This window comes from Eucyclogobius newberryi, unplaced genomic scaffold, assembly GCF_026437365.1.
Source record: "Eucyclogobius newberryi isolate DKJ021-1_F unplaced genomic scaffold, fEucNew1.0.hap1 SCAF_19, whole genome shotgun sequence".
NCBI classification, from domain to species: domain Eukaryota; kingdom Metazoa; phylum Chordata; class Actinopteri; order Gobiiformes; family Gobiidae; genus Eucyclogobius; species Eucyclogobius newberryi.
In genome coordinates, this window is record NW_027315823.1 from 23179051 (window position 1) to 23194958 (window position 15908).

The following is a 15908-nucleotide window of genomic DNA, read 5'->3' on the forward strand; positions in this document are numbered from 1 at the left end:
GTAATATCAGCACTTTAGATCATGGACACATCATTTTTCCTGCAGTATTATAGTCTGGGGCCAGGACTGCAATAGCTTAGGCTTGAAAAAAAGCGACCTGACTGTAACAAATGGAGCACATTCAATCTATAAGCCATTATTCAAGAAATGTGATGTGGCTGTCTGTCCTTTTGGCAAACATGGATATGATGATGTATTTTAAGACATTTAAATGTCATTTGTGCTATACTTCAGAGGTCCCTGTAATTTTTAATGCATTTGGCACTCTCCAAACAATGTTATGCAATGTTAAGCTTGTATAAAAGAGCATCGCCTTTATTCAAGCCATCTTAAAATCACAATCGCTACAATAAAAGCAAGTAGATGTCTGTAAGGGGTTATCAGAGGTGAAAAAGTGCAGAAAGAAGACAACACAATTAGACTTTTAAAATTAAGAAAACATAAGTTCAGTACAAAATGTCACACATTGTTCCACAATTCTTTTTATTATTTAAACCCTGACTAGTTCTAACATTACAAACTAGTCTTAATACCAGAGTAGCAATACTACAATTACTATTTAGTATTTACTATACAACAGTATTTACTTTACATATACATGCTAATTTGTAATGTAATCTGTCAGGAAGATGTGGCACAGACTCTTTCTTTCAGATCTTTTGCTAAAACTGTAAACTAACGAAATTGTTTGTGATGTATATACCAAAAAGACTCAAAACAAGGCGTGCGTGTCAAAGGTCATGATCCATGCAATGCCTCCAGTGAATTTTGTTCTTTGATGATACACATGAAATGTGTTGATGTAGAGATACACTCTGCAAATCAAAAGCCTCACAAACTCCTCTGGGTTTTATACTATCTTTGATGCAACAACTTTCAGTTTGGCCAAGAAACAAGTGGACTGGCATTTATTTCTTTATTAATTTAGTCAGTTAGTTATAGTAAATTCAATCTGAAGATACACCTTTTAAAAGGTACATCATGTAACTTTTCTGGTGGACAAACAGTATGGCATTAAAGTCATCTCCAGTGACGGCAACAGCTACAAGTCAGATTTGCGGAAAGGTGAGCTCGCTCACAATAGGAATACCTGTTTTTCAAGGTATTTTAACAATAAAAACACTGCAATTTAATAAATAAAGAAAGTCATGTTTAATGCCATACTATGGAAGATTCCAACAAGACAAGCAGGTGGAACCTTCTACAGAATAGTTAAAGAAGTGTAAAAAGTGTAGAAGAGCTATTAAAAACTGGTAGGGGATGTCAATGGTTGTCATGATAAATGACACAGCAAGTTTTGTCAACTATAAGAATATGTTTCTTTTTTCTTTTGACCAGGACACTGTTTTTGCTGCCGTTCAGATGTCCATAGTGCAAGCATTTCCATAATCATATTCAAATTGCACGACAACTGAAAATGGACTGTTCCCTCTGTCTCTGCGAGTAAAGTCCGCTTAAATAGCCAGCGAGCGTGTGAAGCGCCAGGCAGACAGAGGTAATGGAGGCAGAGTGCTGGATACAGAACAGAGGGAAAGAAGTGATTGTGGTGAGCAGGCCTGGACATGTGTGGCTGTGAGAGTCCAGAGATCACGTGTGCCACTGTTTGTAGACCATCCCATCCTCTGCATCAGTCATGCTCTTTCCATCCTCATAGTGACTCAACATCCAACATCCAGTGTATCATGGATGTATTTAGTAAAATAACAATTATTGGACTAACTGTAATGTGTACTGTGAATGTGTATGCAGGCCAGGAAAGGTATATACACTCCTTAATTATTTTACATTTGTACACGCTAAACTTCATTATACTTGCTAGCATTAGCAATTGGGCTTCTGCACGTGTCGTCACACAATACAAAACTAAACTCCGCACTGGCAGTGATGGTGAAATTTGCATTGAAATTTAGCCCACCAGCACTGATCAAACTTTATCGGGTTTCAGAGATTGTGGATTACTTTTGCATACTATGATGTACACATTATCAGGCGCAGAAGAAAGACAGAGCCTTTTACCAGATTGACAAAGCTCCAGATTGAAGAGAGTAGTGGATTTCTGCAACTAAACGGACTGCACTGATTCATGCCCATTTATGCATTCATTAGAGTTTTCATTTGGAGAATGATTTAACCACCGCCTCATAACAATTGTTTAATCTACCGGTACTTCATTTTTATATTTTTGTTAGATATATTGCTATATACAGCTCCATTTAATGAAGACTCCAAAAGCTAAATATCAGACTTTTCATTACCACAGTTTCCCTGACTTAATGGCGTCCACATTTTGTCACTTGGGTGCAAGAGTTCTAAAGCTCATTGTCCCCTTTCTGCTGCTGCATCCATACATTTTTTTTTTTTTTCAAATGTCGATTTTTTTTTTAGAAAGTTTGCAAAAAGTAAAATAGCTTTTTTTAAACGTAAAGAAATCAGTTATAGCTTGAGGTGCAACTGAAAATCGCAATGCTTGATTTCTTCAGAGCAGTTCCAGACAGTGCAGTAGGTCGTGTAATCTGTAATCAAGGCTGTTCCACCTGAGCAGAGAGGTGTCTGATTACGCTCTGGCCCTCTGACGGCCTGTTCTACCAGCTGTTTCCACCCGCACCGGTAAAAACCAACCACCTCCCATGCATTCAAGATCACTGCCTCGTCATTTTACATTTGAAACCATGCCAAGTAGTGGTTTTCAGATTCTAATGAGAATAAAAAAGGAAAATCCAGAAATGTTGAACACGATTGTTTCCTTTAGTGACAAGGCCCTTTCACAGTGACAATAATAATCATATCAAAACAATACTATTGGTCTAGAATCTTGTGATGTAATTTGAAACCCAGAATTGTTCATTTGTTGTAAAAAAAAAAAAAAAACATAGAGAGCATGCCAAAATTCTCAGTGACAAAAGAATGATTTTGACAACTATAACATCCGGTTTCAACATTTCTATTTGCTTTTCAGTTTCAAAACGTCTGGAAGGAGTCTCTATGGAAACAGCACAATGAGCCACAATTTACACAGACATTTCAATGCATTTGTGCTGTTAACCAGTGCTGGTGCTGTTCCATAAACTCCCAGCACAGAAGTCCGTGATGCTTGTTCATGGAATAAAAATGGACCTTATTGCTCCGGATGTCAGAAGTACACCATGACACTTTGAGACACAAAACGACTTTCAACCTTACAAAACGACATGTCGACACTTTTTGTAAGGTTGAAACTGTGGCAGGAGTGGTGATATTTCTTAAAGGTGGCAGAAGTAAAAAATAACCATGCAGAGTTGAATTTTCCATACATACGGCATACGGAAACTGCATCCTTTATTTCAACATAAGTGTGACATACTTCTGTCACTATAATGCAAACCAGAGCAGGGCCATGTTCTTACCTTGGGATGTCACTGCCTTGGCTTTTTTGAGAGTCTCCTGGTTCAGCTTCTTTTTTGCCTCCAGGACTGGGTTTTCAAACTGGGTCTTCTGGTTAATGTGACTGCGACATACACAGATTTGTATTCAAGAAAGAGCAAAGACCACAAATCCAAAGGCAGGCATTATTTACACGAAAACATGCAACTCACGTTTACTCACACTGCAGCGGTTTGACTCTATTAATTATTCATGATTCTTCCTGTAAGCTAAGCATGGTTGGCCAGAGGTGGCATAGATGCGCCATTAATGCAACACAAAATAACCTAAGTCTCACCCTTCTCACCCTGGACATGCACTAACCGCACTTAAATCCACTTGCTATGTAGCGGTTCTATCCGTTTATAATTGCAGGAAATGAATCCCTGACTGCCAGTAGCGCCCCCTTCTCCATAACAAGTGTAACAGCCTGTTGTCCCTCTGGCGCACAAACCAAAGCCATTGTTCACAGTAAGCTCATTTTGCACTGAGGCGCTGGCAAATGCTCCATCTAAGTTGGCTGCCGACCCTCCAATAGTCCATAAAAGGCCATTTTGAGTCCTGTATAGACCTCCTTGCAGCATAGTAAAGAAGTGCTGCTGCTTCCTTCCCATCACAACAGATTGCTACCTCACCTCATTCTATTGCTCACACCATGCACTCTAGAACAAAATCTCCCCGTATCTCTACTGCTGTTATAATGGCTGTTTCACTGATTTCCTGCCATGAGGTAGAGTGTGAAAGGACATTTTGTACAAACAGACAGTACATGCAGATGTACACAGTTTGCAGTGCTCATTCAGTCTCAGGTCAAGGTACATTATACATCATGATTCATTTTGCCACCAGCTGATGAACAATGGGGAAAATCCAAATCTTCAGGTAACGGTTTCCTCCCTATGTCTTACATAATTCAAAGCTTCTACGTGAGAAGCAAATGTGCTTTACGTTGCATTTGTTTATTTTTAGATTGTATTGAATTACGGTATGCTCTTCTGTAGCTAATGCACACTAAGCACTCTATTATGCAGCCATAGCCCAATCACGCTCTGCCTAAAAGCAGTTGAGAGTCAAGTGCATGATATAATGTGCACTGTCTGTGATCATGTGTAAATGAATAAATCAATACAACTTACTCAACGTAATATGTGCCATACTGTGGGTCATCAATTTCCTCCCATCCATAAGGTAACTCTGAGAAGAGAAGGAAGAAAAGCTTTCAATGAGTGCAAAGAAAGTAACAACATTTGGGATTTGTGACCATTATGGTGGTGCTGTGCATGCATACAATTTCATATCTGATCAGATATACTACTTCACACAAGGTTTTAGTAGAAAGAAAAATAAAATTGCCTATTAATAATTTACTCCATACCCTGATGATGGTAAGCTACTTCTGCAGTCACAGCTGCCCTGGAGCAGAGTGACAGAAGCAAGGCGGCCAATCTGTGCCACAGGCTGCGCCAACCACCACTGATCACTTACTCACACACACCATGCATTCTAGGCTGAAGTGTTTCCATAAGAACCCAACAGCAGAACTTGGGTTGGTGGAATATGTGATTTGAACAAGCAGAATGACCAGTGATACGCTTGTTTCTGAATATAAAAGGCAGCAAAAGAGGGAAAGAGCTCTTCACGCACGAGAGAGCTTTGGAGTTGCTTTTTAGATGGAACACACCAACAAACTTTCCAACTGCATGTAAAATCCATTAAAACAAGCTGGAAGCAGCTACTCTTTAGATGTGCCTGCACTTAAGTCACATTCATATCCTGGGGATAAAGACATGTCTGGAAGTCCTCACAGAAGTCTTACAGTGGAGAGATCTGAAAAATGAGTCCACGTGACTAAGAAGCAGAGGGTTGGTCTAAGGAAGCACTGGAAGCATGTTCAAATTCATTCTGGCTAGTGATGTGTAAAAATGTGTAAAGTGAAGGATTATGTAATGTGCCACACACAGAGGTACGTCCTTGTGTAAACGCCAGTTGTCGCACAGTGCTAATGGAATGACTGTATGCTTGAACAGAGCATCAGAGCGTACCTCCGTCCTCACACTTCTCAGGCGGCTTTGCCTTCTTAGCCAGGCGAGGGTCCAACCACGTGGTGGTCTTTGTATTGTGACTGTGGAACACAGAGTATACAGTCAATGGCAACATACAGACCTGTGTATTTTAGGAATAATAGAGGATTTTTTGCTGATTTGAGAACTCAAACGACTGTTAGTCCCTCTTTATTAAAAATGTGCATGTGCACCGTCCTGTTCTTTCCAAGAGGCCGCCTACCATCAAACCTCGTGCGGAAGCATGCAACAGCCCCGCTGCTACACGTGCGTTTGTTCATTAGTACGACGGATCGCATCACATCTCTCGTCTCTGCATATTTCCGTCTCTTCTGAGCAGCTCAAACACAGTCTTTCTCTGTCGTCATTTTTGTACTGCACACTGAAGGATCTCACTAAACACACAGAGGCATATCAACCACACATGCGCAGCCAGGGAAACGTGCTGCTATGCTGGGACGAGCCAGAACGAGGCTGCAGGTAGGTGCGTCCTATGATTGACATGTGAAATAACTACTCAGCTGTCCACGCCATGAGGAAATGAGACTCATATTTGGCGCCAAAAAATCCTCTATTATTCCTTTAAGTGTCAAACCGTGGCAAAAATAGGCAAAAGTGGGTGGGGCTAAGGTTAAAGGTCCCATAACATGCAACATCGACTTTTCAGAGCTTTTAACCTTATCCATTGCTATTTGTGTTTCATATAGTGTTTTTTTGATTGATTCCCGCAGTGTTTAGCTATATTACAGACTATCTCCTTTCCGCGAATCTCCAAACTGACGGGCGGTGGGGCAAGACCGCGTCATAAGGGCAAGCACGCGTCACCATCCGTTTGCATTTCCGGGTTGGTGGTCCAAGGTCTGGGTGATATTTCTTAACTATTATGTTAAGGGTGTTGCACAACCCTTATTATTATCAATTATACACTTAGGATAGACTAAGAAACGTGAAAAAAAGCATGTTATGGCACCTTTAAGGTAGGTTAAGGTTAAGGTACACTTAATTGTCCCCGTAGAGATATTTGTCCTCTACATTTCACCCAGGTGAATATTGTACTACTAGATTTTGTTTTTATCAAGCAGCATCCATGAGTTTATTGGGAAGTCACGTTTCCTTGTTTAATGGTTAGGTGGCCATTTGCAAAGAAGAGAATTCTCAGAGTGTGAAACATGACAAACTCATTTAGCCTCAAATGAATTAATAACTGGAGTGTATAATCAGCAGGAAAATCACTGACTCAGAGCCAAATATGAATAAAACAGTATACAGCCCTGCATGTGTGAACGTGGATACTTTAGAGATATTGGTTTTGTTTGCACAATTACAGTTTGAAAGTTTTAAATATGCTGGATATGCTGGACTCTGATGAGATGGTAAATGTATTTCACCCAAATAAATCATGCCAGCAACAGAGTTCTGCTGTGTTTCTATTTTTATTTCTATATTTATATTTGAGGACAACAACGTGAGTTTTTCAAAAGAGAACCCATGTCACTATGTGAGAACTAATTACATGCTTATTTGACAGTAAGATGAGTTGCATTTGTATCTGTTTGTGTCAGGGCTGTAATATTCTTCTGCGGATAAACACTTTGACATTAGCTTCTTCTTGCTACATTTTACATAGGGGTGATTGAGGTATGAGAAGTGTAATGGAGATTGTAATAATGGGCAATAAATTAAACTTGATTAAATATGCCACATTTTAGTATCGTAGCCTGTATGTTTTAATAGCCGTAGAAGTAGTATTTATTGTGAGTCATTATTGTTTATTAACTTCATGTGTATCTACGTGTTATTGCACTTTTCTGTACAGCACTATGGGCATTTAAAGTTGTAAGTGTGCTTTATAAATAAACTTTGACATTGACATTGATCTTCAAATATAATATTTTCTTTTGCTTTTACCATTCTTGACCTCATGCTTTATTATTGATTAAAGGTGCACAAAGTAACTGCTCATCGCTAGTGCTGTGCCTGGAATGTAAAATGACATTCATCTTATCCATCCGGTGTTTTATCGCAAAGAAAATACTTTGAAAAACATGTATACTGTGAGCAGCATCGCCTCTCCACAGATCTGACCTGTAACTTGGCCTAGTGATATCACCTGCTTGTTTCCATGAAGATAGATCAGTTAAATGTCATATCGTGGGACATTAGGGACAAGCAGGTGTTGGACTCTACCAGAAGAGTTACATTGTGCACCTTTAAGTATATATATTTAATTGAATACCTCACCTGACGCCTGACATCCTGTTGTATTGTTTTTTTTTGTTTAACTTACTCTATGAAGTAGACCATGCCAGTCTCGGTGTAAGCCATCTCCCAGTTGTAAGGCAGAGGCTCCAGGCTGTCATCGCGGGGCAGAGAGCTCCATGTCCTGAAATCCATGTTCCCACTGGACTGGTTGTAACTGGGAACCGTTTTCCTCCAGTCTGACGCATCTTTGAGCTCTGAGCAGAAACAGAATGAGGGTTAGCTTTCAAATACACCTGTGTGCTGCTGGGAAGCCTGTTCTGATACAAATAGTAGTACTCTAAAATGTTGAGACAAACAAATGAAACAACCTATAACCTTTTGTCTTTGAAATGTGAGCTACCTAATGAAGACACCTCCAAAAATGGCTTGTACTGTGGTGACATCTATCTTATGGTAATACTTGCATTATTATTATTATATTGCCAGTTTTGCTCTGGAGATGACAATAGAGCCGCGGTGAAGTAGCAAAAATCTGAACTAAAAGTGTTTTATCCCTAATACTACACTACAAATAGCATAATTTAAGACTAGTTCAACGTTAAATGTAACTTAACCTAACCAACAGGCCTCTGACTGCAAGTGACCTTCTACAAGTGATGCTAGTGTCCTCCAAGAAGAAATACCACAATCATCAAATTGTGTGTTTACCTAAAAACATGTATATTTATGTAGGATTCTGTTTTAAGAGAACTTTGAGTGTGCAGAGTGTGTTTCTATGGCCACTAAAAGATAATGCTCAGCCACACACATAAAAGCAGGTTTTTTTGTGGCTCATAGCGTTAGAGAGAAGGATTTCCATTAAAGTTTCCATTAATGTCCTCAGGCACTTTGTGATACTGCACTGTGAAGATACTCCCAATATTCACATACAGTGAGTTCCAGTGAAGATAGAATAATGAGCTCTACAGTGAACATGAAACACAAAACAAAGTCCTCTATAATTCACTTAGCTCTTAATGGCTTTGCATCAGAAGATGCTAATAAAAGGCTAGAGGATGTCCAGATGAGTGGTACTACTCAGAATGGAGGATGTTACACATGGAAGAACAAGCAGTTGTTTCATCTTAAACAAAAGTGATGTATTCTAAAGATATTTAATTCAGAATAGAACATTGCAAGATGTTTAGTGAATAAAATATGTTTTGGGATTTTGAGTTTTTGTTGGTGTTTTTCCTGTATACTTGTTTATCTCCTTTGTTTGTTTATTACGTAAAAAAAAAGAGTGAGAGAATACTGTGGCACTTGTTTTAAAGTCCAACGGAGCATTTAACCAAAAATCAAACAAGTTGAATTGCAATCAAGCAAATAGTCTTGATAATAATTTAAATTCCATCATTTAAAATCACAATACTAACATTTCAGTACTAGGTTTATTGTTTCTTATTTGTTATGCTCTCAACACATTAATTCCTCCCTATATTTATAAAGTCAAGTGTATTAAACAAGCTGCATTCATTATTTTTCATTGGAAATCATGAAATCAAATCTAAATTAAAAAAAAGGAAAAATGTTATACATGTTTTTGCAATGTCTTCCAATTTGAATCCAGCCCTTATAACACATGTCTGCTTGGGTAAAATAGCGGTGCTACAAAAGACTAAGTACTAAGTGAAAAGGCCCACTGCATGTAAATCATAAACACATTTGCATTCGCCTAAGGGAGACACTGAAGTGTGGCTGAGGTCAAAGGACAAGATCACTGCAGAGTGAAGCAACCCTTGATGAAACCAGCCGGCCAGACACTGAGGGGACGGCGTGGGGCAGAGGTTGTGATGAGCGCAGTGTATTCAGTCAGCAGCAAAATACTCAGAGCTCACATTTTCCATTAGCTTCTTTTTCTCTCTGGACCGTAGCATTGGCCATCTATGGGTGTCCTAGGCCGACTTCAGCCGTAGCCGCTGCCCACCGTCCACCGATGATTTGTGTCCATAAAAAGTGCTCCTCAATGTCTAGCCAGTGTTTTGCCTCGGATTTCAATATGACAAAGCAGTTGAATAAACAGACGGTGGATTTTTGTGAAGCCTAGTCTGCACAGCTGAGCAAGCAGCATTGAGCCGTGACTGTCAAAAACAATGTCCTCAAAAAAGAGACCGTATTCTGCTTTGGCCTATTTCCATGTGTTCCACTTTTCCATTGATGTCAAGTATAATGCAAGCTTTAAGTTGAGGTGGGCTTTAAAGACATATTAGGCTTTTTAGTTTTAACCTAAAATATGTAGGTCATTATTGTCAATTTTTTTGTTTGTAGGTTTTATTTACTAATTTTTGTCGAAAGATGTCCATGGGACGTTCGTTAAAATGTCTGTATTTTAAAATTTTGTTTATGTATTTATTTCAATGGGACAGCATGTATTAATGAACAGCTAAATATGTAAATACACCGGATTTAGCTCAAAGCTAAATTCCATCTTTGGTCCCATGGGACAGGGGGTAAAATATTTTGAATAGTTACAAGCGAAAACAGGTGTGGGCGGGGATAGAGTGTAGGTGAACACAAATTGTGCAATACCTTTTACAAAGTGATAGACATGTCAAATAGACATGAATATATGTACAAAATGACCTAAAGGACGACAGAAATAATGCTAAAACAAAAGTATAAGTCTTAAACAATCAACAAATAAGCTAAAAATTAGCTAGGTAAGCATGAGGTATTTTGAAGTATATAAAAAAGCAAAAGCTATAACGTATATTTAGATGGTTAAATTTGAAATATTGCTTTTGTATCAAATTTTGCAAATGTGTTCGTTTTGTTAGGAAACATAATATGTAAAATACTGTGGCACTGAGAAAATAAAACACTGCTCTGCCCACAGCATCCTAGCACATGGACTTAATGCACAAGTTGACGTGGTGAGGAGTGACATTTACTGACCGGGCAAACCGTTGAGCAGCGGAGGCCTGTCATCGTCGTCCTCCTCCTCTGGGACAGCGCTGTCTTTGCGATCCATCTTACTGACCGATGTGGTGCGTTTCCTGGGGACGTCGCCGACAAAGTCCTCATCGAACAGCACCTGGTCCACCAGGTCGGGCTGTACTAGGTTGGGTTCAGCTGGAGGTTTCGGGGTCCCGTAGTAGTTACCTTACAGATGGACACACAATGGTCAAATGTTAGTTATTGTAGTGTTATACAAAAAGCTCTATCATTTGGAGTACATTTCTTTCTCTTTCTTCTCCTTCTCTCCTTCTCTCCTTCTCTCCTTCTCCCCTTCTCTCCTTCTCTCCTTCTCTCCTTCTCTCCTTCTCTCCTTCTCTCCTTCTCCTTCTCTCCTTCTCTCCTTCTCTCCTTCTCTCCTTCTCTCCTTCTCTCCTTCTCTCCTTCTCTCCTTCTCTCCTTCTCTCCTTCTCCTTCTCTCCTTCTCTCTCTCTCCTCTCTCTCTCTCTCTCTCTCTCTCTCTCTCTCTCTCTCTCTCTCTCTCTCTCTCTCTCTCTCTCTCTCTCTCTCTCTCTCTCTCTCTCTCTCTCTCTCTCTCTCTCTCTCTCTCTCTCTCTCTCTCTCTCTCTCTCTCTCTCTCTCTCTCTCTCTCTCTCTCTCTCTCTCTCTCTCTCTCTCTCTCTCTCTCTCTCTCTCTCTCTCTCTCTCTCTCTCTCTCTCTCACGCAGACACTCAAATATCTTAAAAAATTGATTTAGAATCATTGGTCGGTGTAATCCCTCATTCGTCCAGGCGTGTTCCATAGTAGAAAAAGCTTCAGTTGTAGTCATCTGGACTCAGTTTGAAAAAGTAGACGTTTCGACTCTCATCCAAGAGTCATTGTCAATAAAAGAATTTAGATCGAGAACTCCGATATTAATACTTTTCTGTGGTAAGACCCGCCCATTGGGAGGAGCCTTCTATCTACCGAGCTAGCCTATTCAGAATCTTAATGGGCTATTAGAATCCTCTTTGTCTTTGGGAGACCCTGGCTCAACCACCCTGAGTACCTGATTAGCATCCGAATGTCCTTGTCCTGGTCCTCTCCATTTCTGTTTAAAGAAGGTCTTTCTTTTTTAACAAAAATAGCTTCCTTGACTCCTCTTTCAAACCATCTTTTCTCCCTGCTTAAAACCTTCACCTCACCGTCTTCAAACGAGTGATTAGAGGCTTCAAGATGGAGATGCACGGCGCTCTGAGGTCCTGAACTTGTATTTCTTCTGTGCTGATAGAGCCTCTTGTCTCACCTATGTAACGTTCTTTACAGCTTTCTTCACTGCATTGGATCGAATAAACTACATTGCTCTGTTTTTGAGTCGGCAACTTGTCTTAAAGTGTTGCCTGGTTTAAAATAAACAGGGACTTCGTGTTGTCTAAAAATTCTCTGCAGTTTTTCCGACAGGCCAGACACATAAGGGATAGGATTTATAATGGGTTACTGAACCCCTGGAAAGGTAGAGGACCAGGACCAGGACATTTAGATGCTAATCAGGTACTCAGGGTGGTTGAGCCAGGGTCTCACAAAGACAAAGAGGATTCTAATAGCCCATTAAGATTCTGAATAGGCTAGCTCGGTAGATACAAGGGGGAAGTTTCTGTTGAAACAAACAACTCTTTCTACTTCAGGAAGGCTCCGCCCAATGGGCGGGTCTTACCACAGAACAGTATTAATATCGACATTATATTATATTGACAATGACTCTTGGATGAGAGTCGAAACGTCTATTTTTTCAAACTGAGTCCAGATGACTACAACTGAAGCTTTTTCTACTATTTAGAATCATTCTATAGATTTTGTGATGAACAGTAATCAGAGGTTACTGTAAAATCGCTATAACTGTCTATTAAAACTCTAGGTGAGTAGAATAGTTTCAGTGTGTCTAATTAAGTTCACCAAACATTTTCACAGCCCACAAAATAAAAGTTAATTTCCTAAATGTCACACCTAAGCCCATGACTATTTACAAGTCCCAGCGTTCTGATTCCACTCTATTCTCTACTCTCTTATCTCCATTCTCCCTCGATAACCTCATCGCTGCCATGACTTGCAACATTAAGATCGCTTTACTTGATATTTGCCATCTAATTACACTGATCATTGAATACCACTATTATTCATATCGCAGTTTACAATTTACCAGTGAAGAGAAACTTGCTGATATGCGGTGTTTAATATTCAGTGCTTTATGGGGAGGAGTAGACTGAGACATTGCTAAATAATTTTTCTAAAGGGGTGATCCATCTGCACATTACCCAGTGTGGGGCTCAATTTAGAATCGGCTAATTATTCAACCTTCATTAGGGTAATAAATATTGTGCACACTCACTTACTATTCAATCATTTATTATAATTTGGTTGCATAAAGGCAGATGTCTTTATGTCACTATGTAACATATTAAATGCCTTTTCTTGGCAGTTAATTTGTTAATTTAAATTTGCACATGCTTGTTACAGTAAACAGTTGTTGTTTAGCATGTGCTGATAAAAGATGATTATAATTAGAGAAGAATAGAAAGTGATACCTCGGAGAGACTAGGGCTTTAGAAATACAATTAGCCTCGTAAACTCTTTTTCATATAATTTGGACCCAAGCTTCTAAATGGAGCCGCGGTATTATGCATCTTTGATCTACTTAACTACGAACATGCTCACATCACAAATAAGGCGGTGTAAGAGCAGCACTTACGGTGTCTTTTTATAGCACATTACAAAGAGGAAAAGCTGACAATGCCCAGATAAAATCCAGAGCAGAGAAATATCACTACTACAAAGCATTAGAGGGCAAAAACGCAACAACGTTCTGGATTAAAGGCTACATGAGTGTATTTACACAATAAATGTATGTTTATGTTTTAAGACCAGAATATTCCTGGCAAGATATGCTGCAGTGGCCACAAAATAAAGATTTTCCCTGCATGGCCAACAAAGTCGAGCATCCTAAACCCCATGGAAAATCCGGAGATGAATGGATCTGTAGAGATTCTGTTTGGGCTCAGATCTTGTGCCATGAATTCCACTAGAATAGCTGAATAAATCTAACATATCATTTTGGCAATATACGACACACCAACAAAAGTAATTAATACTTCATTATACATAGCCACACAACTAATTAGCAGATAACTGCTAATGATTAACAATCTCAGATATGGATCAAATTGTTTTTGTTGAAGTGACATATTTTGTTTCATATAATTTGAGTTCATAGCAATCTAATTACGGTGTAGTTTATAATCGAGATTCATGGGCAGAGGCCAACACTACCTCCAGGTTTTTTTTGTCTTTTTTACAACACCACCCACCACCATCACCACCACCACCACCACCACCACCACCACAGCTAAACAATTATATTAAGCCACAAGGCTGACTTGCTTGAAAAGCTAGTCAGCCTCACATTCTGTTAAAATGCAGAAGGGTCTGGAAAGAAACTTCAAACTTGGAGAATTTGTTCTTAATGTTTTGCCTGGTCAAATAAAACTAAAACTAAAACACTAGTTTTAGTTTAATTCACAGATTTCTACAAATATTTTTGACAACCCTACCACATAACCATAATATTCCTACCCACATAATTATGAACTCTATTATATATTTATCCTCTTGGGTGTTTTCATTTGAACTGCATTTCAGCAGCGCAGATTACGGGCTGTGCCAGAGGTAGCCGTAGGGTTAGGGAGGAGTAGGAGGCTTGGATTGAGTCTGCCCCCATGCTCCTCTTTCCTCTCTATGTTTACCAAGTGACACTCTGCCGCATTTGTCAAAGATGGCTTCATTAGCAGGGGTGGCATCACCAGACCGGCGCAAGATTGGATACGCTGGCTAATACCTCTGCCTGTCTGCTGCCATACCCTGACATTCATCAAGCAGTCGCTACCTTTGTGATTAATTACTCACAAACGTGTCTCTTGGCCTCTGAAAAACGTGCCACAAATATAGAGCTATACAAGAGAACAGTAAAGATTTGTAGCTGCATTATAAATGGAAGGAGGACTTGAGAGCTGATGAGCTGGCCTGTCCGACTGGTGATCCTAATGTCAGAAGGTTGATGAGGCAGGAAGTCTCCCCCTTTCAAACCGCACACAAGCAATGTCACGCCAGTGGGATCTGCCGCGGGTAATGAAAAAAAGCTCCTGTTGTCAAGGGCACTGTGCATAATGGACACAAGGTCAAGAACAGTCTTTCATCTCGCCTGCCAAGATCATGAATAGACTCAACCATACAATAAGAGAATGAGTTGTGTACTCCATCCATCTGCCATGCACTGCAGTTCATAACTATATCTGTTCCTAGTTAACTGATGAAAAAGTAGAGAGGGACTGATGTATTTGGTGGATTTAAAACGAGCACTATGAAAGCAGTCCAAAACAAGTGAAGGGGCCATGGCATTATCAACAGCACAAAATGCATAAAACACCTACTATCAAATAAATAGTTGTATTACTCATACTAGATATTTCTACCTATTTTTTGGAGGGAGAGTCTGTGCGAGATGTTATGCTTTATCTGGAAGAGTTCAATTCAGGTTGTTATTGCTGAAAATAATAGTATTTAAGGTATTTTCTCTATGTGCCATTTGCCATTTTGAGCTGTTTTCAAAAGCTGAATTAAGTGCAATAAAAATATAATTTCATTCCATCTTGACCAAATCCTTGCAACAATACTGTTATTAATAACATGAAAGAAAATATCTTTGAGACAAATTAGATAACTGTCTTTTTCTAATTAACTTTTCATATGTTAAATGACTGTGGAAGAAAGAACGAAATAATTTTATCATACTGAAGCATCTCTGCAACTATGGGCCTTTAGTGGAGGATACGAAATGACCCAACTGTATGTACTTTTCCCCATCATTTCATTGTCATTAAATTAACTGACCAACAGGTTTATATTGCCAGATGACTTGACTTTTATTCACTTATTTATGCGTACACTCTTGAGACTCTATGGCTTTGGGCTCATATTTATGGAATAGTATTTGCACTATAGTTGCACAAGAAAATGACCATAAATTTAAAAAAAAAGAAAACAAAATTTTACCTGAAAAGAAAAAACGTGTAAAGTACGCTGATATTTATACACTTTAGTGAGTAATTTGACAGTGTTTCACATTTGTCTGATACTAAACCTCAATTAATAAAAACATGTATTAACACAACATGACATTGTTATCAGCTTATTCCAAAATACATATATACACTTTGAGATATACATTTATGTCAATATAAACTATACAAATACAGTATATATATATATATATATATATATAT

General features: G+C 39.1%; 1 protein-coding gene across 2 annotated transcripts in view; it reads right to left on the reverse strand.

Moving 5' to 3' along the window:
* The window catches only part of LOC140365662 (membrane-associated guanylate kinase, WW and PDZ domain-containing protein 3-like), a 161825-nt gene that overhangs the window by 19874 nt on the left and 126043 nt on the right, over nt 1–15908 (reverse strand). For both annotated transcript variants that reach the window (XM_072452215.1, XM_072452216.1), the window contains exons 4-8: nt 10596–10802; nt 7747–7915; nt 5442–5521; nt 4536–4593; nt 3384–3484 (exon numbers count right to left, since the gene is read on the reverse strand). In XM_072452215.1, the coding sequence (XP_072308316.1) occupies nt 3384–3484; nt 4536–4593; nt 5442–5521; nt 7747–7915; nt 10596–10802 (615 nt within the window). The remainder of the gene's footprint in view (nt 1–3383; nt 3485–4535; nt 4594–5441; nt 5522–7746; nt 7916–10595; nt 10803–15908) is intronic.